This window comes from Sprattus sprattus, assembly GCF_963457725.1.
Source record: "Sprattus sprattus genome assembly, chromosome: 12".
In the NCBI taxonomy this organism is placed as follows: Eukaryota; Metazoa; Chordata; class Actinopteri; order Clupeiformes; family Clupeidae; genus Sprattus; species Sprattus sprattus.
Window position 1 is genome coordinate 4733914 of NC_137910.1, and position 23247 is coordinate 4757160.

At 45.9% G+C, this 23247-nt stretch overlaps 3 protein-coding genes across 3 annotated transcripts in view; 1 reads left to right on the top strand and 2 right to left on the bottom strand.

Moving 5' to 3' along the window:
* Positions 1-1403: 1403 nt before the first annotated feature.
* LOC308373027 (cytochrome P450 2G1-like) lies at positions 1404-7622 on the bottom strand (the record flags this gene model as incomplete). The annotated part of the gene is made up of 9 exons (XM_080848422.1): positions 1404-1585; positions 1794-1935; positions 2187-2374; positions 2483-2624; positions 2734-2910; positions 3981-4141; positions 4433-4582; positions 5678-5840; positions 7464-7622. 9 exons carry the CDS (start codon positions 7620-7622, stop codon positions 1404-1406), a joined length of 1464 nt encoding a protein of 487 aa, XP_080704548.1.
* Positions 7623-11392: 3770 nt separating this feature from the next.
* On the top strand, positions 11393-12245 carry LOC308373742 (zinc finger HIT domain-containing protein 1-like; the record flags this gene model as incomplete). Its single annotated transcript, XM_080849372.1, has 1 exon — positions 11393-12245. One exon carries the CDS (start codon positions 11393-11395, stop codon positions 11855-11857), a length of 465 nt encoding a protein of 154 aa, XP_080705498.1. The 3' UTR covers positions 11858-12245.
* Positions 12246-21672: 9427 nt separating this feature from the next.
* The window catches only part of LOC308372927 (semaphorin-4G-like), a gene marked incomplete at its 5' end in the record, with an annotated part of 32747 nt that continues 31172 nt past the window's right edge, over positions 21673-23247 (bottom strand). The window contains one exon of the mRNA XM_080848282.1: positions 21673-22693. Within this exon, the coding sequence (XP_080704408.1) occupies positions 21711-22693 (983 nt within the window). The 3' untranslated portion in view covers positions 21673-21710. The remainder of the gene's footprint in view (positions 22694-23247) is intronic.

A 23247-nucleotide genomic window follows, 5' to 3' on the forward strand; every position in this document is an offset into this window, starting at 1 on the left:
TTTCTTGTCTGCACTATGTAATTCGCAGCAGTTCATTGTCATCATTGAGTAACCATCTGTTGATGTAAATAGAGGGGAATGAGAGCACCTGGAGCATGGGACAAGACTGGGACAAAGACTGCACCGCAAAACAATCCATGATTGAAAAGAAATAGGTTGATTGAAACATTATATTGAAATATTATTAATATATAACTTAGCCCACTTGATGGTAGTTTAAAGGACTGGCCCAGTCATAGCATGATTTGGCTCTCATGTTGCTGTAGTTTTGAGTTAATAAACGCAGCTGTACGTTTTTCGGAAACACATTTTCTTTGCTGACTTGCTAGCAGTGAACCCGATGACGGATTGATTGCATCCACAGATTTCAAAGGCATTTTGGATGAAAGAATGAATGTTGATCAGATAAATACTGAAGCAAATGTGCTTCTTTGTTGTTGTGTCATTATATGCACCAACAGTAACCCAACCTTGGTTTTACATATCAATGTAAGATTGACTCTCCTGGTCCCTGTTGTGTCACACTCCTTCAAAACGGTCTCTGTGTAATGTATTTAAGTCTTTCTGAATACTGATTAGAGCCAATCCTGTTATTAGAGGCAATGTCTCTGTTAGACCGTTTCTCATATGTCTTTAAATGTCTGAAGCAGCTGAATGACCTTTCCACTGAAGCAGTTGAGGCAGGCATCGTCAGCAGAAATGTAATAATATTGTGAATGTTGTCCACTGTCTCTCTTAAGATATTGCACAGAATAGAATCAGTTTCCTGCTGCATCGTTGTGTTGCACCAGCTTAGAGTCCAGGTGGGGCATCACTATGCTATCTCAGTGACGGCGTACCCAAGCAATTCATACACACAGGCATCCCTCACATATCCACCCACCGCACTTCTTCCATCCCAGGGTGCCCCACACACTAGTGCTTCATCCATCTCTGGGGTTCCTCACAGTGGGTCAACCTAACCTGGGGGTCCCACACACTAGTGCTTCACCCATCTCTGGGGTCCCTAACACAGGGGTCCTGGGGGTCCCTCATACAGCTCACACACTAGGCATCCCTATGAAAAGCCTCATGGCAAGCCATTCCACTTCTGATACCACATGTAGTGAAGGGAGAGAGCAGTTACCCCACCCATCCTCAAACCTGCATCTACAGGGTACCAAACCAGCCATCTCAACACCAAGTAGTTAATGAATACTAACACAAAATGTTTCAACAAAAAATTACTTATTGTCAAAATAAACACAAATTAAAGTCTTGAAAAGTTGTGTAATTTCGATCTGCCCTGGACTTTATTATACAAGGATCATTTCTGGTAAATAAACAAGAGTTTGCATGATGTTCTTCAGAGGTGAAGCGGTTGGAGGAGGCTGTTTGACGGTGGGCTGCAGTACCAGGGTTGGTCAGCGGGGGATGACAATGAGCTGGTACTGATTGGGGACGTTAACAAAGCTGCTGAGCTCTGGGTTGGTGTTAATGCTGGATGGTCCTCCAGGGGTGCTGAGGTGGAACTGCTGCACTATGGACACCAGGAAGAGCAGGAGCTCCATTCGCGCCAGTGACTCACCAACACACGCCCGCTTACCTGACAAACACACACACACAGAACATTTGGTCCATGACTGATCATTATGTAGACTTGGATCGACTGGAACAAAAAGAGCTAAGTATTTAAAACACTACAGGTTTCGTGACCTTGTTTAAACAATATATGAAAGATATATACAGCCAAAAGTCTCAAGAGCCTTTGTAGTTGCTGTCAGTATGTCGCCCATCTTAGTGACTCTCAATACCTGCAGAGAAAGGAAGGAAGGCTGGGTTCTTTTTGAAGTTGCCATTTTGGTCCAGGAAGTGCTCAGGGTTAAAGGTCCAGGCATTCTCCCATTGGTCCTCATCCCTGAGCACAGAGTGAAGCATGGGAAGGATCACTGTATCCTGCAAGAGGTCAGAGGTCATCGATCAAGAAGTACTGTATTTGAACACTGAGGTGCTTTAGAGTAAACCCCCTGAGCTCAAACCAGAACCTGCTGACAGTGCTGGTAACACACACCACTAAGACACTCATTATTAAGACTAACTGGAAGGTGTTATTTGCTGGCCCCTGTAATCTTCTGCCCAATCAGAGCAGTTTGGCACTTTTGAAACCAAACAGGGAATTAAACCTTCATTTCAGGTTCAAGGTGTACCTTAGGGATGGCATAGCCCCTGAATGAGATGTCTTTGGTGGCGTAGTGGGGAACATTGAGGGGCACAAGGTCCACATAGCGCTGCACCTCATGGATCACAGCATCAGTGAAGGGGAGGGACTTCCTGTTTTCCATTTGTGGGATGCCATGTTGGCCAAGCACTGTGTCAATCTCCTTCTGCACGTGCTCTGTGCAGAAATGACAAAATAACAGATATAACTTGTCCTGAATTAGACAGATATGGATTGGATCTATATGTAAGTGTGTGTGTGTGTGTGTGTGTGTGTGTGTCCTACCTTGAATGTCTGTGTGCTTTATTAGTAGCATGAGGGCGTATCTGATGGTGGTGCTGGTGGTCTCAGTTCCAGCCAGGAAAAGGTTCATAACCGTTCCTATCAGGTTATCATAGTGGAACTCTGTTGTTGGGAGGTCTTTCTCCTAATAGTTAGAGATTAACTTACATTAACATTTTTCTGGTTATCACTGGAATGTAAAATGTCTATACAAGGAATATAGGAACGTGTAGTCACTTTATTTGGAAGCTGACCTGGTCGAGCCTGATGAGGAAACAGTCGATGTAGTCTCGGGGGTTATCTGGGTCCAGTGTCTCCTTATGCTGGTGAATCTTCTCCCTAATAAATACCTTAAGCTCTTCCATCTGGCTGAAGACAGTGTGGTGGGGACCAGGTAGGTGATCCATCAGCTTGGGGAAGAGGTTGTACAACTGTGGAGGGAGAAGAAAAGCGCACTGGGTGACATAGGGCTCAGATACACATACGCGTTTTTGTAAAAACAGGACGCGAGCAAATGCATTGATTCCTATGGTACGGCGCGTTTAAAGCGTGCGCCCCCTTCTCTACCACGCGTTGCGTCTTTGAAGCCTTTTTTAGGTGCGCTTAAAAGTTGAACTATTCTCAACTTTCCAGCGCAAGGCAGGGAAGCGCTAGCCTGGTGACACCAGCCTACGTATTTCCGCCTGAATTGATTTCAAGCTCATACTCAGTCTGGCCCAACCCCATTGACAATCGTCTCCAGAACTCAAAATTTTGCAGGACCAATCAGCGAACAGTTCAGAGCTGTGACGCAAAACTCGCCTTGGAGGAAATGACACGAAAAGCTATCGGAAAAGTTGTCTCAACTCTCGAGAACATCAGAAAATTAAAAGGAGAACAAGAGTATTTTCTTGTAAGTTTTATGATTGGAAAGGACGTCGTAGCTCTTCCCCCAACTGGCTTTCGGAAGAGTTTAATCTACCGAATGCTTACTAAACGTTGCTGATTGGTTAAGGGAACTCCAATGATTTTAAACCTCAAGATAAGCACCCGCCGATCTCGGAAACCAAAATGCATTGGGTTGGCCCAGACTGAAAGACGGAATGAAATGGAGTCACAGGCTGGTAATGGCCAGGCTAGGGAAGCGCACCGCTTCTGTTTTGGCCGCCGCACTTTGCCAAGGCGTTACTGAAGCGTTTCTGCCTGAAAAAAGACGCGTATGTGTATCTGAGCCCATAGTGTGCTGATCGATCTACAAGTCAACAACTGAATGTTAAACCAGATTGATTTGATTGATTGAAATGAACATTTATTTTAGTCTGTGGAAATTTAAAAAGTATGTATTAGCAGGAACATTTTGTCAAGATTTAAAGAGTAAATTGTTCTAAGTAAATTAACATATTTCTCTGTTTGTCTTCTTGTCTCTCTATTATCCATTCCATCCATTCCTCCCTATATCCTTTTCGTTTTCCCTCCCTTTCTGTGTCCATTCTCCCCTCCTGTCCCAAGACAGTGTTCATACCGGTCCCCAGGGGCTGCTCCCAAAGCGTATTGTAGCCGAGATGATCTGCAGGAGACGCAGGAAGTTGACGTCATCGTAGCTGAAGCGCTGTCCAAACACCAGAGCACAGATCACGTTGGACACAGCACGGCTCAGGAAGTATGTTGGGTCAACTGGGGTCGCTGAGAGAGAGAGAGAGAGAGAAAGAGAGATGTAAAGAAGGAGCAAACAGCATTATGATAGAATAATAATGGTATTTCTAACAAGAACATTACACTTAAAAAGAGTGAAGAATGAAGAGGAAAAATTGTGGTGCAAATAATGTTTGTAAGATTCTCACATGAAACCAATTTTCATGGGCTTGTGGCAAAGGTTAATTTGCATATACTAACACTCGATTCTCCACAGGACAACATGCAATTCTCTCTCAGGCACACACACACACACACACACACACACACACACTCACTTACACTTGGTTTCTCTCAGACTCTCCAGCAGATGTCGGCTTTCCTCCTGAATCCACTGCTCCATCCTCTTGCGGCCCATCCCAAAGTCTCTGAGCGTGCTCAGTGTGAAGCGTCTCAGCAGGCGCCAGCGCTCACCGTTACTGATGGCCAGACCTTAGAAGGCACCGCACACAAGTCAACTTATAGGATACACAACACACACACTAATACTGATGGCCAGACCTTAGAAGGCACCACACACAAGTCAACTTATAGGATACACAACACACACACTAATACTGATGGCCAGACCTGAGAAGACACCACACACAAGTCAACTTATAGCATACACAACACACACACTAATACTGATGGCCAGACCTTAGAAGACACCTCACTAATACACACACTAATACTGATGGCCAGACCTGAGAAGACACCTCACTAATACACACACTAATACTGATGGCCAGACCTGAGAAGACACCACACACAAGTCAACTTATAGGATACACAACACACACTAATACTGATGGCCAGACCTGAGAAGACACCACGCACAAGTCAACTTATAGGATACACAACACACACACTTATACTGATGGCCAGACCTTAGAAGACACCACACACAAGTCAACTTATAGGATACACAACACACACTAATACTGATGGCCAGACCTGAGAAGACACCACACACAAGTCAACTTATAGGATACACAACACAAACATATTAATACTGATGGCCAGACCTGAGAAGGCACCGCACACAAGTCAACTTATAGGATACACAACACACACACGAATACTGATGGCCAGACCTGAGAAGGCACCGCACACAAGTCAACTTATACGATACACAACACACACACTAATACTGATGGCCAGACCTGATAAGGCAACAAACACAAGTCAACTTATAGGATACACAACACACACTAATACTGATGGCCAGACCTGAGAAGGCAACAAACACACGTCAACTTATAGGATACACAATACACAAACTAATACTGATGGCCAGACCTGAGAAGACACCACACACAAGTCAACTTATAGGTAATAGTCAACTAATACAAGTTAAAAAATCATACTGATAGTTAATCCATGTCTAATGTCTCCCATTTAAATTCACAGCTTTCTTTATTGTAGTGCAAATATACCCAGTAGTAGCTGATTTCAAAATGCACTAAACATTAAAACAATGGGAGTGCTCTAAATTACAAATGCATGAGGAGGACATATTAAGCATAGGGAAGTGATATATCTCACCATATCCCTTGAGCAGTTTGATAGCGAATGGTATTTGTGCTCTTCCTGCGAAATCATCCGCCTGGTCCACCAGAGCCTCCTTCACTGCCTGGTACCCACTCAGAACCACAAACCGTCTGGGCCCAAGGTGCACAGTCATGACCGGCCCATACTGCTTACTCCACTGGCATGGAGGAGAAAGAGCAACATGTGCTAGTTCATACCAACTGAATCAGGGCCATTTTAAGACACTGTACAGGCAATAAAAGTGACAAAGTATCGCTGTAAGATGACTTAGTTTTCTTGCAGTGATCTGAAATGGTTCCAGACCAAAGGCAGGACATGCAAATGGCCAATTGAAGAGAGAGAAATGTCAATACAGTATGCCTCACCTTCGTCAACCAGGGATATCGTTTTAAGACATGGGACAAGTCTTGTACAGTCGTGGCCAAAAGTTTTGAGAATGACACAAATATGCATTTTTACAAAGTTTGCGGCTTCAGTGTCTTTAGATATTTTTGTCAGATGTTTCTATGGAAGACTGAAGTATAATTAAAAACATTTTAGCAAGTGTCACTGGCTTTTTTTGGCAATTACATGAAGTTAATGCAAAAAGTCAATATTTGCATCCTCCGAGAGCAACTTCTCCCAACCATCCAGGAACAGTTTGGTGATGAACAATGCCTTTACCAGCACAATGGAGCACCTTGCCATAAGGCAAAGTGGCTCAGGGAACAAAACATCGATATTTTGGGTCCATTGGCCAGGAAACTCCCCAGACCTTAATCCCATTGAGAACTTGTGGTCAATCCTCAAGAGGCGGGTGGACAAACAAAAAAAAATATTTCTGACAAACTCCAAGCATTGATTATGCAAGAATGGGTTGCCATCAGTCAGGATGTGGCCCAGAAGTTAATTGACAGCATGCCAGGGCGGATTGCAGAGGTCTTGAAAAAGAAGGGTCAAAACTTTTTGCATTGACTTTTTGCATTAACTTCATGTAATTGCCAAAAAAAGCCAGTGACACTTGCTAAAATGTTTTTAATTATACTTCAGTCTTCCATAGTAACATCTGACAAAAATATCTAAAGACACTGAAGCAGCAAACTTTGTAAAAATGCATATTTGTGTCATTCTCAAAACTTTTGGCCACGACTGTACATTGACCATTTACAATTCCTACACAATGAAAAGCAGCAAAGAAACAGCAGGCAAGAGTAGCTCGCTGAAGTCCACAGTTGGTAATGTATAAGTTCTCTCTGCTTTCTGTCCCTGCCCCAGCCAAACTAGCCGACATTGTGCCAGTACTATTAAACAGGCAGCTCAGCCTGAACCACAGATGTGTCAATCATAAAATCAACCATTTCATTTTAAGGTAAACCCATTACATTGTGTTTCTTTGCAGAATTTGGCCACCATAGATTTCCTATTGTCATGAGTTGAAGTACTGAGTATAAAAATGTAAAGGTGCATTGTGTAGGATTTAGTGGCATTTAGCGTAAGATTGCAGCAGGCAACCAATTGAATCCCCCATCACCCTTCCCTTTCCGAAACATGTAGGATTCTAAGCTACCGAAAACATAATAATTCATAAGGTGATTATACATTAATCGAAACATGATTATCAATGAATACTATATTCCTGCTGATAGATCCCCCTAAATACAACACACTGTACCTTTAAATGAACAGGCAAACATAATAACATCAGTATAGGCTTCATGTCTGCAAACTAATGCTTTTATCCAAAGTGAAGTGCAATGGAACCAATGGGCTAATTGAGTAGAAATACATGGATATACCTCACCTTCATGAAGGTCTTGAAGGGGGCTCTCTTGTCCACTTGGGGCAGGTTTCCCAGCAGGGGTAGACCAGTGGGTCCTGGGGGCAGATGAATCCCCCGTCCCCCCCTCCTCCTCCTCCAGACCAGCAGCAGGAGCAGCACCAGGCCAGCCAATAGCAGCATGCTGGACTCAGACATGCTGCACCTCCTCTACAACCAGTGGCTGCTCCTCCTCTAGAACCAGTGGCTGCTGCACTTCCTCTAGAACCAGTGGCTGCAGCTCCTCCTCTAGAACCAGTGGCTGCTTCCCGTCTAGAACCAGTGACTTCTGCACCTCCTCTAGAATCAGTAGCTACTGGTGACAGGATGCCTAACAGTCAGAAATGTGTGACTGTTGGCTGAAGACAGTAGTTTGTGATAAAGAAAACATGGAACCTTTTCAAACGGCTGTTAACTAAATTCTAGATTGACATGGTAGAATTCTAGAATACTTTATAATTAAACTAACTCTTCAAAGGGTTAAAATACTTTCCTTCTCCTGTTTGTGATTTCGTATTCTGGGATCTTGACCGGTGCCTCAACCTTATCAGTTACTCTCTCTCTCTCTCTCTCTCTCTCTCTCTCTCTCTCTCTCTCTGATTATCCCTTTTCTCAAAGTCTCTGTGGACGGAGAGGTTTTTATGTGTTGACAAAATAAGGAAATGGGAGGAGCTGTTGTGGTTGCTGTTGTGGGACAGAGGTAAGACAGACAGATAAGAGCAAACAGTAGTGTAATCTCTAGCACTGGGTCTCTATTTAACCCTGTCCATACACCATCAGCCAGGAAGCCTGCAGTCCACATTTTCATAACTCACTCCAACAACATGAGCAACTGGAAGTTTGGCAGATATTTCGCATTCATGTGAAATTTAAAGAATAAAAGACTATTTTGCTATATTGTATTGTGGTATTTATATAAAAACATTTATTGTCACCGTTAATTTAATGGTTTAGTCATACTGGCTTAGCACATACGATGTGTTGTCCTAAATAGTTGCCAAGTTCTTTAAGGCTGGTGCAACACACACACACAGATCTGAGTTGCCTGCTGATCTCTGGCCTGGATATGCAGCATGACAAGCATTCCTGGACACCTGGGGCCATACGCTAACTGCCTACACTGTTCAGGACTCCGATATAAACAAAGAGGCAGGCAGAGTCCTACCTATGCAGAAAGAACCCAACAGGAAGTAGAAAGGAGAGTTAATCAATAACATCTCCATGATCATTATTATGGCGGTTATATAATGTAGATGTAGACGTTATTTTTTCATTGTAGTCGTGATTTTTTTCTTCTTCTTTTTCAGCCGGCCGATTTTCTGTCAACGATTCCGGACACCGGGGTGCACGACATTTGGTGGGCATGTAGCCCCACTAGATTAGCGTGGAATCATTGATTTTCGTTTTGATCCGTTGCACCCCCGTCGGACTGGACCCCTTTTAAAGAGGTTGGGGCGATTCGGTTTTCTGTGAATATCTCGAAAACCGAAGGGCTTAGGAGGACCACATTTTTGTTTTTTGGAATGATAACAGCTATACATGCTAACATGGGACACAAAAGGGAGGCATAAATTACCAGTTTCAAAGTTAGAACATTGACACAGTTCTTCCCCATTATTTCAGCGCCTTGTATGATGGGAGTAACTCAAAGTCTCTTACCTACCTAACAATACTTTTAAAGTTAATACTTAGCTATAACGAAACACATTCTCCATCATAAAGATAATCTACTCTGAAATGAAATACAACACGCATACTTATATTTGTACTGTATTGTCAGTTTGGACAAAACAGTCTGGGTAAAGGAGTCTACATAGTGAATAATTGTAATTGGGTGAACTTTCCTTAGCACCTGTGGCCCAGTTTACCTGCTGGCATTGTTCAGGATGATCTCTGTACACACAAGAAGGTCACATGCTATTACGTCTCACAACCTCTGAACACAGTAACATAGTTGGTGATGAAAGGATAAAGTAATAGATGGATGGAAAAACAGAGGGTGAGAAACAGAGATAGAAAGGAAGAATAGGGGAGAAGTGCTCACCATTGTACAAACACCATTTCATCATTGTACAAACACCATTTCATCATTGTACAAACACTATTTCACCATACCCTTTCCCCTCTCAACCAGGTTGCCGAACTTTCCAAGTTGTTTGTTTTGGTATTGAGGTGTGGGCTGTAGGTGCAGGCTGGGTGTGTGCAAAGGTGCGCACTCTCTGCCTCTCTGCACAGAGGTCACCAAAGCCCAAAGCACTGCCGGCAGGTAGCCTAGCTTTGGCCCCCTGTGTCCAGGAATGTTGGTCATGCTACTTATCCGGGCCAGAGATCGCCATCATCTTTTAATTTATCTGTGATTGTATTTGTTGTGCAAAATAACTATTTATCACATTACCAGAGAAGAGGCAGATGGAAAATAGCTTTGTTTACGAGCAAGAAGAGGAAACTAGATGAACAGCAGTAGCTTCTCAAGCACAGCAAGCTAGGACAGCGCTTAAGCCACGATGACATCGACTTCCTGCGTCTCCTGCTGATCATCTCATCTGCAGTACACTTTGGGAGCAGCCCCTGGGGACAGATATTTGCAGAAGACATGCATAAGGAAATACAGCACTTGGGCAAACTGATCCACTACTACTAGCAATTCTGGGCAGGAGATCACAAGGGCCAGCAAATAACACCTTCCAGTTAGTTTGAATAATGAGTCTCTCAGTGGTGTATGCTGTCAGCAGGTTGTGATTTGAGCTCAGAGAGGGTTTACTCTAAAGCACCTCAGTGTTCACACACTTCCTGATCCATAACCTCTGACCCCTTGCAGGATACAGTGATCCTTCCCATGCTGCACTCTGTGCTCAGGGATGAGAACCAATGGGAGAGCAACTGGACCACTGATCTCAAAAATAAACTGGATAGCGCATCCATAGATATTTATATAAAGGCTAGATATCCTGCCTGCGTTTCTGGCTGACGGAGTCGAATGTCCGCACATTTCTGCCATTTTGAGGACGGTATAACTCACTCCCCCTTAACATTGTGTTGGTAGTGGTACTTTTTAAATAACCAGAACTTGCTGAATTTTCAACCGATTTTCAAACGGGTTGGTTTAGGAGGGCCACATGTTTTTTGTATGTTTGTCTAAAGGGGCTATGTCAACCCATCCCATAACCACTCATTTTATGTATAGCGCCACCAACTTAAAAATGAAAAAGCAAACATGAGGTGATGTAATTGCAGGTATCTCTGGCTGACATAGTCAAAACTGCACCATAATGCATAGTCAAAACTGCAACAGATACACACACATACACAGTAGACATTTGTATGCACACATACACACACAGTGGACATATGTACGCATGCACAAATAATTCCTTTAATACATAAAAATGAAACGCAAACCAATTTACACACACAAAACACATAAAAACACACAAACACACTGACAACCATGACTCATTCTGTGCCAAAACCTACTGAACAGTTCGGCGGTCATATTTTGTAACGCTTTGCGTTACGTCTAGTTTAAAAACGTTTCATGCCCCCTGCTGGCCTGCATGTTCACTATCTGCCGCCAAACTAACCAACCATCTATGCGTGTGTATCCTTACAATGTCCGTGGGAAACCACTCGACATTTTTAAATATTGAGTTTGCCTCGCCAGAGATAGGCATGTATATGAATATGGAGGCTACAAATAAAGCTTAATGACAGAGTTAAATGATAGTAACTTTCCGTAAAATCGCTTGATAGAGCTCATTAACATGTGCAAAGCTGAAATTTTCAGACTCGTGTTTCACATCGACAATATTTTTCTGACGGACCAAAGACACGTCATTTCCTATTTTCTTTTTCGGGGATGCGCGAGGGATACAGCCTACATCTACTTGTCTCATTCTGCTGATATCCACGTTAAGATGGAGAAAAAGATTTCCGTACGCTCGCAGGATCCCGGTCAGAGGCGAGTGCTGGACTGTGCCACGCGACAGCGGCGTTTGAATCGTCAACTCGAGGCATTGGAAAAGGATAATTTCCAGGATGACCCGCACGCTAGTCTTCCGCAGCTCGTCAAGCGGCTACCACAATTCGACGAGAATGACGAATCTGCGGGCAAAAGGAGAAGGAAGACAAGAGGCGATCACTTCAAACAGCGGTTCCGTAAAAACTTCCAGGCTCTTCTGGAGGAGGAGGAGTTGAGCGAGAACGACGGACCGAACTACCTGACCGCCTGCGCCGAGCCTTCGCCAATGCCGCAGCGGCATTTCTGTGCCATCTGCGGGTTTCTTTCTCACTACACCTGCGTGTCGTGTGGGGCTCGGTATTGCTGTGTGCGCTGCCTAGGAACACATCAGGAGACACGATGTCTGAAGTGGACTGTGTGATCTCGTTCTGTAGTGTTTTTTGGTGCCCTGGACACTGATGTGGCTTGTCGGGAAATGACTTGTGCGAGAATGTATTTGGAAGATTTATTGGAACTAACCCCAGGCCAGAGTAATTTAACTTGAACATTTATGGACTTGAACTTACGTAGAGCGAGAGTGACACCCAAACCTCTACATGAGAGCTTCATTTTGACACTTCCTCTGTGAGCGTGTGTTTACAAGTTACGTAGCAGATGTTTGTCACTTTGAATTTTGCCTACTCTCTCCACTGGCGTGAAATCTGATCAGTCCCTCACACACTGTTCTTTAGCATTGGTGAAGAAAGTTTTGTTTTGTCAGAAGGTAGGCTAACAGAGTGTAAAGCAATGTAACCTACGTGGAAAATAGACCAAAACACGCAACAAAACTACAGTGACATCATCTTTGACACAGGCTCTTTTGTTTAATCTAAACTGTACTTTTTCCATCTTTCCAATTTTGTTTTTATTAAACTCTTGCTGATGACGATTCATAACTGTTTTCCTGGTATATTTTGAGCTTTGAGAGATTTTGTGACTTTTTTTGTGAAGTTTGTTTCAACAACCGGCATAAAACCATAGCCTACTAGCTAGCCATATTAAAACAATTATGTTTCATTGTTGTTTACAGTAATAACCTTCAAACTTTTTAATAGCTAATTTCGTTTAAACAAACCATGTCATGGAAGCAGTTGCACTATCTTTTCGATGTGGACCCGAGATATATTTTTTCCAAAAACGTCATCCCATTCATTTAGTCCAGCGTTAGGAACGCTTCCATCCCTCGGATTAATATCCTTCCTATTCGTTTTGTTTGTAATAATTTAGTGCGGTGTCATTGGTCCCTGTGCCTCTCCATGTCCTTGTAAAAAATAAACCACTAGGTGGCGTAGTAAGCAAACGATTTGTACCCATGACACTGTTGGAGCGTAATCAATGAGATTTCCCTAAGAATGTTATCTAGACAACGTTTCATTTTCTTATACCTGTCATAGACTTGTCAGATTTCACAACGGTTTAAAAATTACATAAATTCCTAAATCAGTTTTCCACTTTATATTTTAAAATCTGCCCATTCCATTGTTCAAACACATGGACAGAGATCTGTGTGCATGAACATTGATTGAGACGTTTTGCCATGAGGCAGCTTTGGCTGATAATGTAATTCCTGTAGACAGTTGTCAGTTTCCCACAGTCATACACTGCCCTGAGGTAGCCAAGTCCTCTTTGGCCACTAGGTTATCACCATGAGCAAAGGTCCTTTCTGAACAAACTGCCAAATCAACACAAGTCCCTTGGCCTCCAGTTGCAAAAAAAATAATACTACATTCATATTTGCTCTGTACCTTTCACCCACAAAGTACAAGTCAAATTTAGGCAGAATATATTATGCATCTGAATTCCCTAAATTACAATCGGCTGTGAATATTTATGCTCACACAGTAAGCTGTTTCTAATATTTCTCAGTGAATGTTTGGCTTCTCAACACTGGCACACCACCAACGTACTGCACATTAATCAGCGCTGTCAAAACAGAGCTCAGTGTCAGGGAGGGAGGTTTTTTTTATTATTTTTATCTCAGAAGGAAGATCCACCATACACTTGTTGCCATGACAGGATCCTGTCTGTTGAAGTCGACAATGAGAGGGACATGTTGCCTGGAAACCACAGGTTCAGCCTGAATGGTGGGCTGAATGTTGGCAAGACAGAGCAACTCGACACACACACACACACACACACACACACACACACACACACACACACACACACACAGATAGAGTGGGCAGCAGTTGCAATGCGACGTAGAGAAAGAAAAGCAGGAGCTCTTTGTTTGTTTGGCGCTTGACTCTCTTATTACCGTCTTCTGTCTACCTGTGGGATAACCTTGAAATGATTTAGTGGGTAGGACCGAGCAATAGGTTTCCTCTCACAAGAAGAGCGTCACAGGGAGAGGAAGAGAACGAAAGATAAACATGATCAGTTTGTGTCGTCTGTGTTGATTCATCTCGACTGGATCTGTTCACTAGGGTGGAATACAGCAGTCTGTTCCAGCACAGTGGGGAAGCGCCTGCCCCTGACCAGACAGCCTCTATCCCATACAGTCTTATGGACCTCAGCCAGATACCTGGCGACTGTTGCTACATCTAATTTAAGACTGTCTCTCTGTCTTCCTCCTTTTTCACGGTTGCCTAGCAACATTTTACACAGTATAAAGACGGCTCTGCCCACTTCCTAGTATGAGTGTGTGTGTGTGTGTGTGTGAGTGTGTGTGTGTGTGTGTGTGTGTGTGTGTGTGTGAGTGTGTGTATGTGAGTGTCTGTGAGTGTCTGTGTGTGTGTGTGTCCGTGCCGCCACTCAGCACAGACATCTCGCATTACACGGAAAGAGTTCTTAAAACAGAGTTAATCCCCCGCACCTGAGGCAGAGAAAGAAGAAGAACGAAAGAAAGGAAGCGTGAGGATAGGGGGAGTGGACACTCTTCGCTGAAGAGATTAGTCTAAAACCCAGTTGAACAAAAAAAAAATCCTTCCTCCTTCTTCAGTTTCCACCGTCACCCAGCCTTCTCAGGGGCTCCGAGACACTGCATCTTTGGAATTTAAACTAGACTGAGTCATAAACCAGCGTAGACAGCGAGGAATCTCTGCGGCACCTGTTTCATTAGAGCCGAGAGAGGGGCGGAGAATCTGGCAGAGCCGGTGTCTCCGGTTGGTGTGATCGGCGCTCTCTCCCCGACCCTCACCGTCTGCAACACCGCGTGCAGAACAGGCCAAATATGTCTGCTGCGCGCGAGAGTGGCCGCTTATACATCTGTGCAGGGAGAGTGGTTGAGTGGTCCTCCACGGGGTAAGAGGATGAGAAAGAGAGTGAGGAGAGAGAGAGCGAGAGAGAGAAAGAGAGAGAGAGAAAGAGAGTGAAGAGAGAGAGGGTCGCTTGTTCATGGCTCCCACTTGTAACCACCGTCGGGAAACTCACGAGAAAGAGAAAGAGAGTGAGGTGAGGAGAGAGAGAGAGAGAGAGAAACAGAGAGAGAGAGAGAGGGAGGGAGAGTGAGAGAGAGAGTGAAGGTCGCTTGTTCATGGCTCCCACTTGTAACCACCGTGGGGAAACTCACGAGAAAGAGAGTGAGGTGAGGAGAGAGAGAGAAAGAAACAGAGAGAGAGAGAGAGGGAGGGAGAGTGAGAGAGAGAGTGAAGAGAGAGAGGGTCGCTTGTTCATGGCTCCCACTTGTAACCACCGTGGGGAAACTCATGAGAAAGAGAAAGAGAAAGAGAGTGAGGTGAGGAGAGAGAGAGAGAGAGAGAGATACAGAAAGAGAGAGAGAGGGAGGGAGAGTGAGAAAGAGAGTGAAGAGAGAGAGAGAGAAAGACAGTGAAGAGAGAGAGAGAGAGAAAGAGAGTGAGGAGAGAGAGAAAGAGAGTGAAGAGAGAGAAAGTCGCTTGTTCATGGCTCCCACTTGGAACCACCTTGGGGAAATTCACGAGAGGCAGTTGACTGACAGGTTTGGAGATGCCTGGGTCCCGTGGTCCTTCACAGCCTCTGCCTCAGTTCAGCACTGCCTCAGTTCATCTTCAGTCAATGGAGGGCAGGGGGGTCTGTAGTGGGTAAGCCATGGGACAAATAGACTGAGCGCGTACACAATATGTATGTGGTCGGCGCCAACGCACAGAAGCAAAGTGTGATTTCACACACTAAAAGCAGGTCTTTTCTCTTGTTCTGTGTGAAGCTCTTTTTATTTTGTCCTCATTCTGTAGGTATCTAATGAATTCACCAGTCAGACGTCATGGAGCGATAAACTGAAATACCGGTAATCTACATGTTTCAAGTTTTTGAATTGATGGATCGAAAGTACAAAAATAGTTGAGCGCCTTACTTCCCCGGGTTTGTCTCACCTTACAAGACTTAGCACTTTGTGAAGTCCTACTTGTCAGGTTGTGAATCACAGGCTGCTCGAAAAAAACTCCTCAGTTTCTTACCCAATCAGAACTGACCCAACACCCCTTACCCAATCAGAACTGACCCAACACTCCTTACCCAATCAGAACTGACAGAGCAACTCGACACACACACTAACACACACTAACACACACACACACACACACACACACACACACACACACACACACACACACACACACACACACACACACAGACAGATAGAGTGGGCAGCAGTTGCAATGCCAAAGGCCGTCTCTCCTCAGCCTCACTGGAGCCTGGGGAGTATCGCCTGATACTCTGCCTATCTGATGGCCCCTGGTGCCTCCCTATGTGTCATGACACAACCAGCTCAAGGTCCATCAGTGCAGACTGAATCAGGCAGAGGTGAGATGGGGTGGAGGAGTCCCTCTCGTCTCTGCCCTGGTGATCTACATGCGGAGGTGTCATCACGTGACAAATAGTAGTTATTCAGTTAGTAGATATGGAATAAGGAGTGTCTTCCCAGGAGTTGGGGGGCCAAAGCACTGGAGTCTTAAACTGGTTAATTAAATAAGCCAGTAGTACATGTCCCACATTCACCTGCACACATTTTCCAAACAACACATATTTGAATTCTCTCTTCCACACAGGAACAAATAATATACATCACATTAAGGAACAAGTTAGCTGTCTAGATATGTACCAAGCAGTACAACCAGTTCCAGCTGGACCTAAGAAAACACACCCCCCCCCCATTACAACAGGGTTTAGTTTCTGTTTACGGAGTGAGGGAGGCACCGTGTACGACTGGCTTACTTAACAATGTACTTTACCTCCACACACTCACCTCGCCCTTACTCCGTCACGGAAAGCATTACCTGGAACCACAGCCCCTCTTAAGGCCCTTGCTTGGTTCTGCGTTGAGCATGAATTGCTAGGTGCTTACACGTTGCGTTGGGGGCGTTGCCAAGCAATTCACACCCAGAACAATAGGCTTGCGTAAAATGGCGCAATTCTAGAAAAAGGGGCCGACGCACGCAAGACGTGAAAAGATGCGCAAGGGGCGCGCAAGGGGCTTGCGCGGCCTCTTGCGCTTACGCTTATGTAACTGAGCATAAATCGGCCTTTAATGTCTCTGTTACTCTGCAAGTGGAAATGAGGTTCAGGGGGGATGTCCAACACAGTCATTACCTTTCCTCAGGAGTGACATTCTTTTCAAAGGCAGCAGAGTAGTGCCCTTTTCCATGGAACATAACCCAGCCAAGTGGGGACCTCCAGCAGCTGGGTTAGGGGTTGGAGGCTGTGCTGCTTGGAAACTTTACACGTGGGTATAGGCCTCCTCCGCAGGTTCCTTCCCGGAGTGAGTTAAGACCCGAGAGAGTGTGTGTGTGTGTGTGTGTGTGTGTGTGTGTGTGTGTGTGTGTGTGTGTGTGAGTGAGTTAAGACCCAAGAGCCAAAGTAAGCTGAAGTTTAAGGTGTTTATTAAACCGCTGGGTTCACTCGACTACAGTGTAAACAGATAAGTCATCACGCCCACCCGCTGAACCCGCTGGGACATACCTCGTGTGTTAACATGTTAATAGAGCATGGAAACACAAGTGTGTAAGTGTGTGTGTGTGTGTGTGTGTGTGTGTGTGTCTCTCTGCATGTATGTGTATTGGGGGGGGAGCATGTATTACATTTGTCCTTAGTGTGCTCGCCCTGGCTTGCCTAGAGAAAATGAGATAGGGAGCATAGCCTGTGGTCCCAGATCCCTTGTGGGCCAAGCTTCTTAATTACTCTTATCCTCTGTTCCCTCATCTCCTTTCCTCCTGTCTTCTGCTCTACCCCTCCTTTTTCTCATCTCTCCTCTTCTTCCCTTCTGTTGGTGAGCTGCATTTGTTCCCACAGCTACCCTCTCAGGAAATGAGTATTAATGTCCAGGCCCTGGTGATTTCACCGGGGGGATTACGGCCAGTATATTGGTATCCATCAAGAACTCTCCTGGTATTCATTTTGAGGGAGCTTACATGCGGTAAAGGGAGAGTGGAGATCTCACTACAGTATTCTAAGCTACAGTGAAACCTAGCAGCCTAGCATCATATGAACAACATAAATCTTACCAGAGAGGATACCTCACACAGAGTATTGTCATGCGTCTAGTGCATGGGATTTTAACAATGTTCTGTAGACTTTAATAAATCATATATTCTGCAGAATTCTGATAACCGCGAGCTAAAAATAGGAATGTGTTGTATTGTTATTTCTATGTATTGAATGGCTCTAAAAGGGACTGATTTTAAAGGCTAAAGAGCGTTTCAGCGCGATGTCTCTGGATGTGTCTGCTGGTGTCCTATCCCAGGTAACTCAGTGACAGACATGCATGCACAGAGGACTGACATGCAACTCAACTATCAACCAAATCAGTGTTTAACTGTTTTACACAACTATAAAACAACAAACATCAAGTAAGAACCCAAATAAAACCGTACAAAACAAAATAAATATAAATGACTTTTTCTTTTGTAAAGAACACTAGATATCCAGTAGTGGCGAGATTGAGAACCTGATTGACGGACAGGGACGATCTCTGTAGTGGCTTGTGGAATAACAACAATTATAACAGTAATGCACTATGCAATGTCCCTTTGAAATACTGTTCATTCCCACGTCCATGAAACATGTCCATTCAGTTCATCCCCATCCATTCTTCCCTGTGACAGGGGCTCCATGGCGCTGGCTGGAGCACCTCTCTAAGGCCTGTGATGGAAGCAGAGGACGGGGCAGGAGTGGCCTGAGCTGGTCTACGGTCTCAAGCATCCTCTTCCCATGTCTCTGAAGCCCACGACTCCTCAAATCTGAGAGATAAGACAGACACAGCCCTGTTATACAAAAACACACACGCGCGTACATACTGTATGTTTGAGTGGACATATACGTCTCATTGTAAAGACGCTCTCTGTGGTGGAACTGGGAGGCAATCATGGAACATTTTCACTTTCATATAGATAGGTAAATCCTTAAATCATGTTTAAAAAAACGTTTGTGACTTTAAGCGTGGGCAATAATAAGTGGAAGCCATGGTTAGAGTTCCTGCTGGGCCGTAAATAAATACTGGTACAGACTGACTGTATATTTGCCGTGTCGTACACAACACACTGCCATCAACACTCCCTGAACTACACAGGTAGACACAGATGTTTATAATAGATAGATAGATAGATAGATAGATACAACTTTTAACATAATCATAATAATAATAGCAGTTCAACTGATCCGGATGCATTTCATTCATTCATTTGGGTGTCAGTGTTAAACCATTGCTCGATTGCTGTCGATCTCACATCTTTCCTTTCATATCCTTCATGTAGGTTTGCCTTCTTGGATTCTTTCCAAGCCCTATCGGTGTCAGCACAGACCTGATGGGGCTGTAGATGTGTGTGCTGAACATGCGATGGCTTGTCTGATCAAGTCACACACATGTTAAGGTTTTTCACATTCGTATCTGGATGTCTCAAGGGGGGGGGGGGGGGGTCTGAACACTACTCTCTCGGCCAGGGCAGGATGAAATATCATCTGAAGGAGAACAATCATTCTGGCGTTTGAGTGCTGGCAGGAAAACCTGTGGCTTTGTGCTCTGCTGGGAACTGAGAGAGAGAGGTTTGTAAGGCCATGAGAAAAACGAATGAAATACAGCCAGATGGAAAGAAGGGAAGGCTTCAGACAGATGGATAATGATAGAGAAGAGGAGTACTCGAGAAGTGAGAATGAGAGACGGGAGAGCAGCGGCAGAAAATCACAATCAGTGAAAGGGAGAGAGAATCAACAGGGGGGGAAAAAAGAGAGAATTCCAATATCAGAAAGACATCAAAAAAAACGTGAGAGAGAAGGATGTAAGAAGAAGGTTGTGAGGGAGCTACACAACTAGCTTCATCAGGCTGCCCCCCCCCCCCCCCCTCCTCCTTCTGCTCTCACCAAGTAACAGCATGTCAAGGCCTCCATGTCTCCATACATGCTGAGCACAACAGGTGAAAGCACTGAGCCGAGAGAGAGAGAGAGAGAGAGAGAGAGAGAGGGAGGGAGAGAGAGAGAGAGAGAGAGAGGAGTCTGAAAGAGAGAGAGAGAGGGAGAGAGAGAGAGAGAGCGAGAGGGAGAGGGAGAGAGAGAGCGAGAGGGAGAGAGAGAGAGAGAGGAGTCTGAAAGAGAGAGAGAGAGAGAGAGAGGAGTCTGAAAGAGAGAGAGAGAGAGGGAGAGAGAGAGAAAGAGAGAGAGAGAGAGAGAGAAATGATATCTGGCCAGATGCCAACACAACACAAGCACCACAGCAGCCTTGAGACCCCTCTACTCAGTTGGTGCTGCCAAATTAGACCCCCCCACCACCACCACCCCCACCCAACATCGCGGGTGAACTGTGATATATTCGTGACAAGAGCTCCCTCTCTCCAGCATGAGTGGAGAGCGGAGAGCCAAGACGCTGTCAGTACGAGAGCAGAGCGACGACAAGTTCATTTCAGAAGAGGAGGAAGCTGGCAGGTCAACATCATCTGCTTACCTCTGCTACTTGCAGTTGTTATGGAAACCAAGTCACCACTGACCCCCCCCCCCACGGAAGGGAGGGAGGGAAGGAGGGATCGAGGAAGAGAGGGTGCGTGCGGAGGACTGATCTCATGGAAGTGTAGATGGGGTGGGGGGGGTGTGTGTTTCTTTCCCCCTTTAAGCCGAGAGTCTCTGGCCATCCAGGTGGTCTGTAGATCTAGTGGCAGATTACCCAGAGTGAACAACAACGCTCCCATATGGAAGCTATCCTATAAATCCATGTTACTAGCTCGACATGCCAAGCTCGAAGTGATCCAGTGGCTTGCTGATATAAATCTAGTCGTTGATGTCCGGTGGCTCCTGTATAAATCCATTCTCGGACGAATAATGAATTCACCCACTCAGTTTCGATCAGTGTTGGCGCTGCTGCTCCATCCCATGATAATACTCCAGCAACGGTTGTGAACGTGTGTTCAGAAATGTCACATCTCTCTCCAACTGTCCCTTTTAATTCTGACAAGTGACTGTTGAGAAACCCAAGGCCAGAACTCATAAAGTGCATCCAAACGATTAATACTGTAAGCATCCAAGTCTCTCGTGTTGCTGAGACTTCGAGTTCAAGTGGAGACGAGTTCAAGTGGATTTTACACTGTTTAGTTGTCAGTTTATCTTACTTCATATCAGTGTGGTTAGTGTTATCATAAATTACAAGAGCAAAAAAAAAAAAAAGCACATTTCATAAGACACATCAAAAAGAACAAAGACGTCGTATTGCAGACGGCTGGTTTAGACACGGAGCACGTCCCTCCTGTCTTTTTGGCCAGCTGCCTCTGTTTGGAGAGCGGATGAGTAAAGCAGGGCCAGAGTCTCTCAGCCAAGCCCTCCTTTCATCCCCCGAGCCTCGGCTAAGTCCCGGTGCCGCCCGAACACTCCCGTAGGGCAAAGTTCTGCTCGGTCCACAGCCACGGCTTTTGAGGCCGTTTCTGAGGATCACGCCTTTGTACTCCTAAGTCCGTATGCTGCCGAGCCTCTCTTGTGACCCCGCTGACCCCCCCCTCTGTCTCACTCTTCCCCACGGACGAAGAGGAACATGGGGTGGGTGCTGCTAACGGCTGAGGTAGATACTCCATAGAAAACTCCAGAAGGTTGGTTTCCTTTCGGAAGTCTCTGAAGTGCGTTGTTCTGAGCCCACAATTTGCGTGGGGAATGTTGTTCGTTCATGCCAATTTATGTTTTTACACTAAAAATGTGCATGTGACATTTAATGACAGTGTAGGACCTCTAGCTGCACGGTTAGGGGGGAGGTATTGAAATAGTCACGGCATTCCCACTTTTCGACTTTCACGGGGGGTGGCTGCAGTTCAGTCTTCCAACCACTGAGGGGGCGCTGTGAGCAGGCAGACGGGTTAGACAGAGCTCTCATCCGGCGCGGACACCAGCTGTGTGTGCTTCCTCTTCTCCAGGATGCGGTTGAGCTCCTCGGTGAAGGAGTAGTAGAGCGGAGAGCTGCTCTCGCTCTCGCTCTGCCTCAGCAGCACGTAGCTGTTCCCGTTCATCTTCCTCAGCACGCTGGGCAGCGCCGCCGCTAGCCCGTTAGCGAAGTCCGCCTCGGGCAAGGGCGGCGGGGGCAAGGGCGGGGCCGGCGGAAGCGTGTGGTCCTTAACGGGCGAGGCCTCGCCGGGCACGATCTGGAGGAGGCCCTCGGTGTGCACGTCGTCACCCCCTCCTGGCCGGCACGCGCCGTTGCAGTGCGAGGAGACGGTGCGGAGCTCCAGGGCGCCGCCGCAGCGGTGGCGCTGGGCGCGGGACAGCGAGTACTTGCCCCGGCTGCTGCTCACGCAGAAGCCCACGTACAGCAGCACCACCGTCAGCACCAGACACAGGCCCCCCAGGATGGTCACCAGGGACAGGTACATGGCCTCCATGTTCTTCACAGACAGGAAGTCCGAACGGGGGGGCAGAGGAGCGGCGACCGGGACGTTGGTAGTGCCGCGCGGGGTGGTGGTGGAGCTCTGGGTGGGGGCGTGGACGGTGTGAGCGTGAGGAGGCTCGGTGGAGAAGGCGTCGGCAACGGCGAGGTCCTCGTACGGCTGCGTGGGCTCGGGGGGAGGGTGCACCGGGCCTCGTTCCGTGAGGACGGCGACGTCGTAGGTTGCCATGGGGACGCGGACGGCGTTCTCCAGGGCGAAGCAGCTGTAGCGGCCGCTCTGCTCGGGCCGCACGGCGATCAGCAGCAGGCCGTCTGTGCCCACGCGGAGGCCCGAGTCCAGCCCGTAGCCGGTGAGGCGCTCGCCGCCCAGCATCCACTCGGGCGACGCCACGTTGGAGCTCAGCTCGCACTGCAGAAGCACGTCGTCACCCTGCATCACCGAGCGACTGCGCAGTAGAACTGGGGGAGGAGGAGAAGACGACAGATAAGAGAAAATTAGAAAGAATAAAGAAAGGGTCTTTTAATCTTTGCATTTTACAGTTTGCATTTTACACATAGGTTGATGTTGACAATTCATCCCATAACCATAACATTCTGTGAAACAGCACGCCGTCATAGAGTATATTATCTCATTTTCATAGGATGTCGTGCCAACAAAGCTATCTACATTCAAATTTAGTTTGAAGCAAGTGGGCTTATATCCGGGTGACATTACACATGGCACAAGATAAGCGTGTAACAGTGAGTCATTAGGAAAATGCTCTGACAGGACATGACCACTCAGATGTCACTGTATGTTTGAGGGGAAGTGAATGTTTATCTTGAACTGTGCACTTATTACGTCTATTCCTACTTCATAATGCTGCAGAGAGTAAATGCTCTACGCATTTCAATGCACAGACTACAGCAAACTCTACTCAGCATACTCTACTTAGCATACTCATCCTCTACTCAGCATACTCATCCTCTACTCAGCATACTCATCCTCTACTCAGCATACTCTACTCAGCATA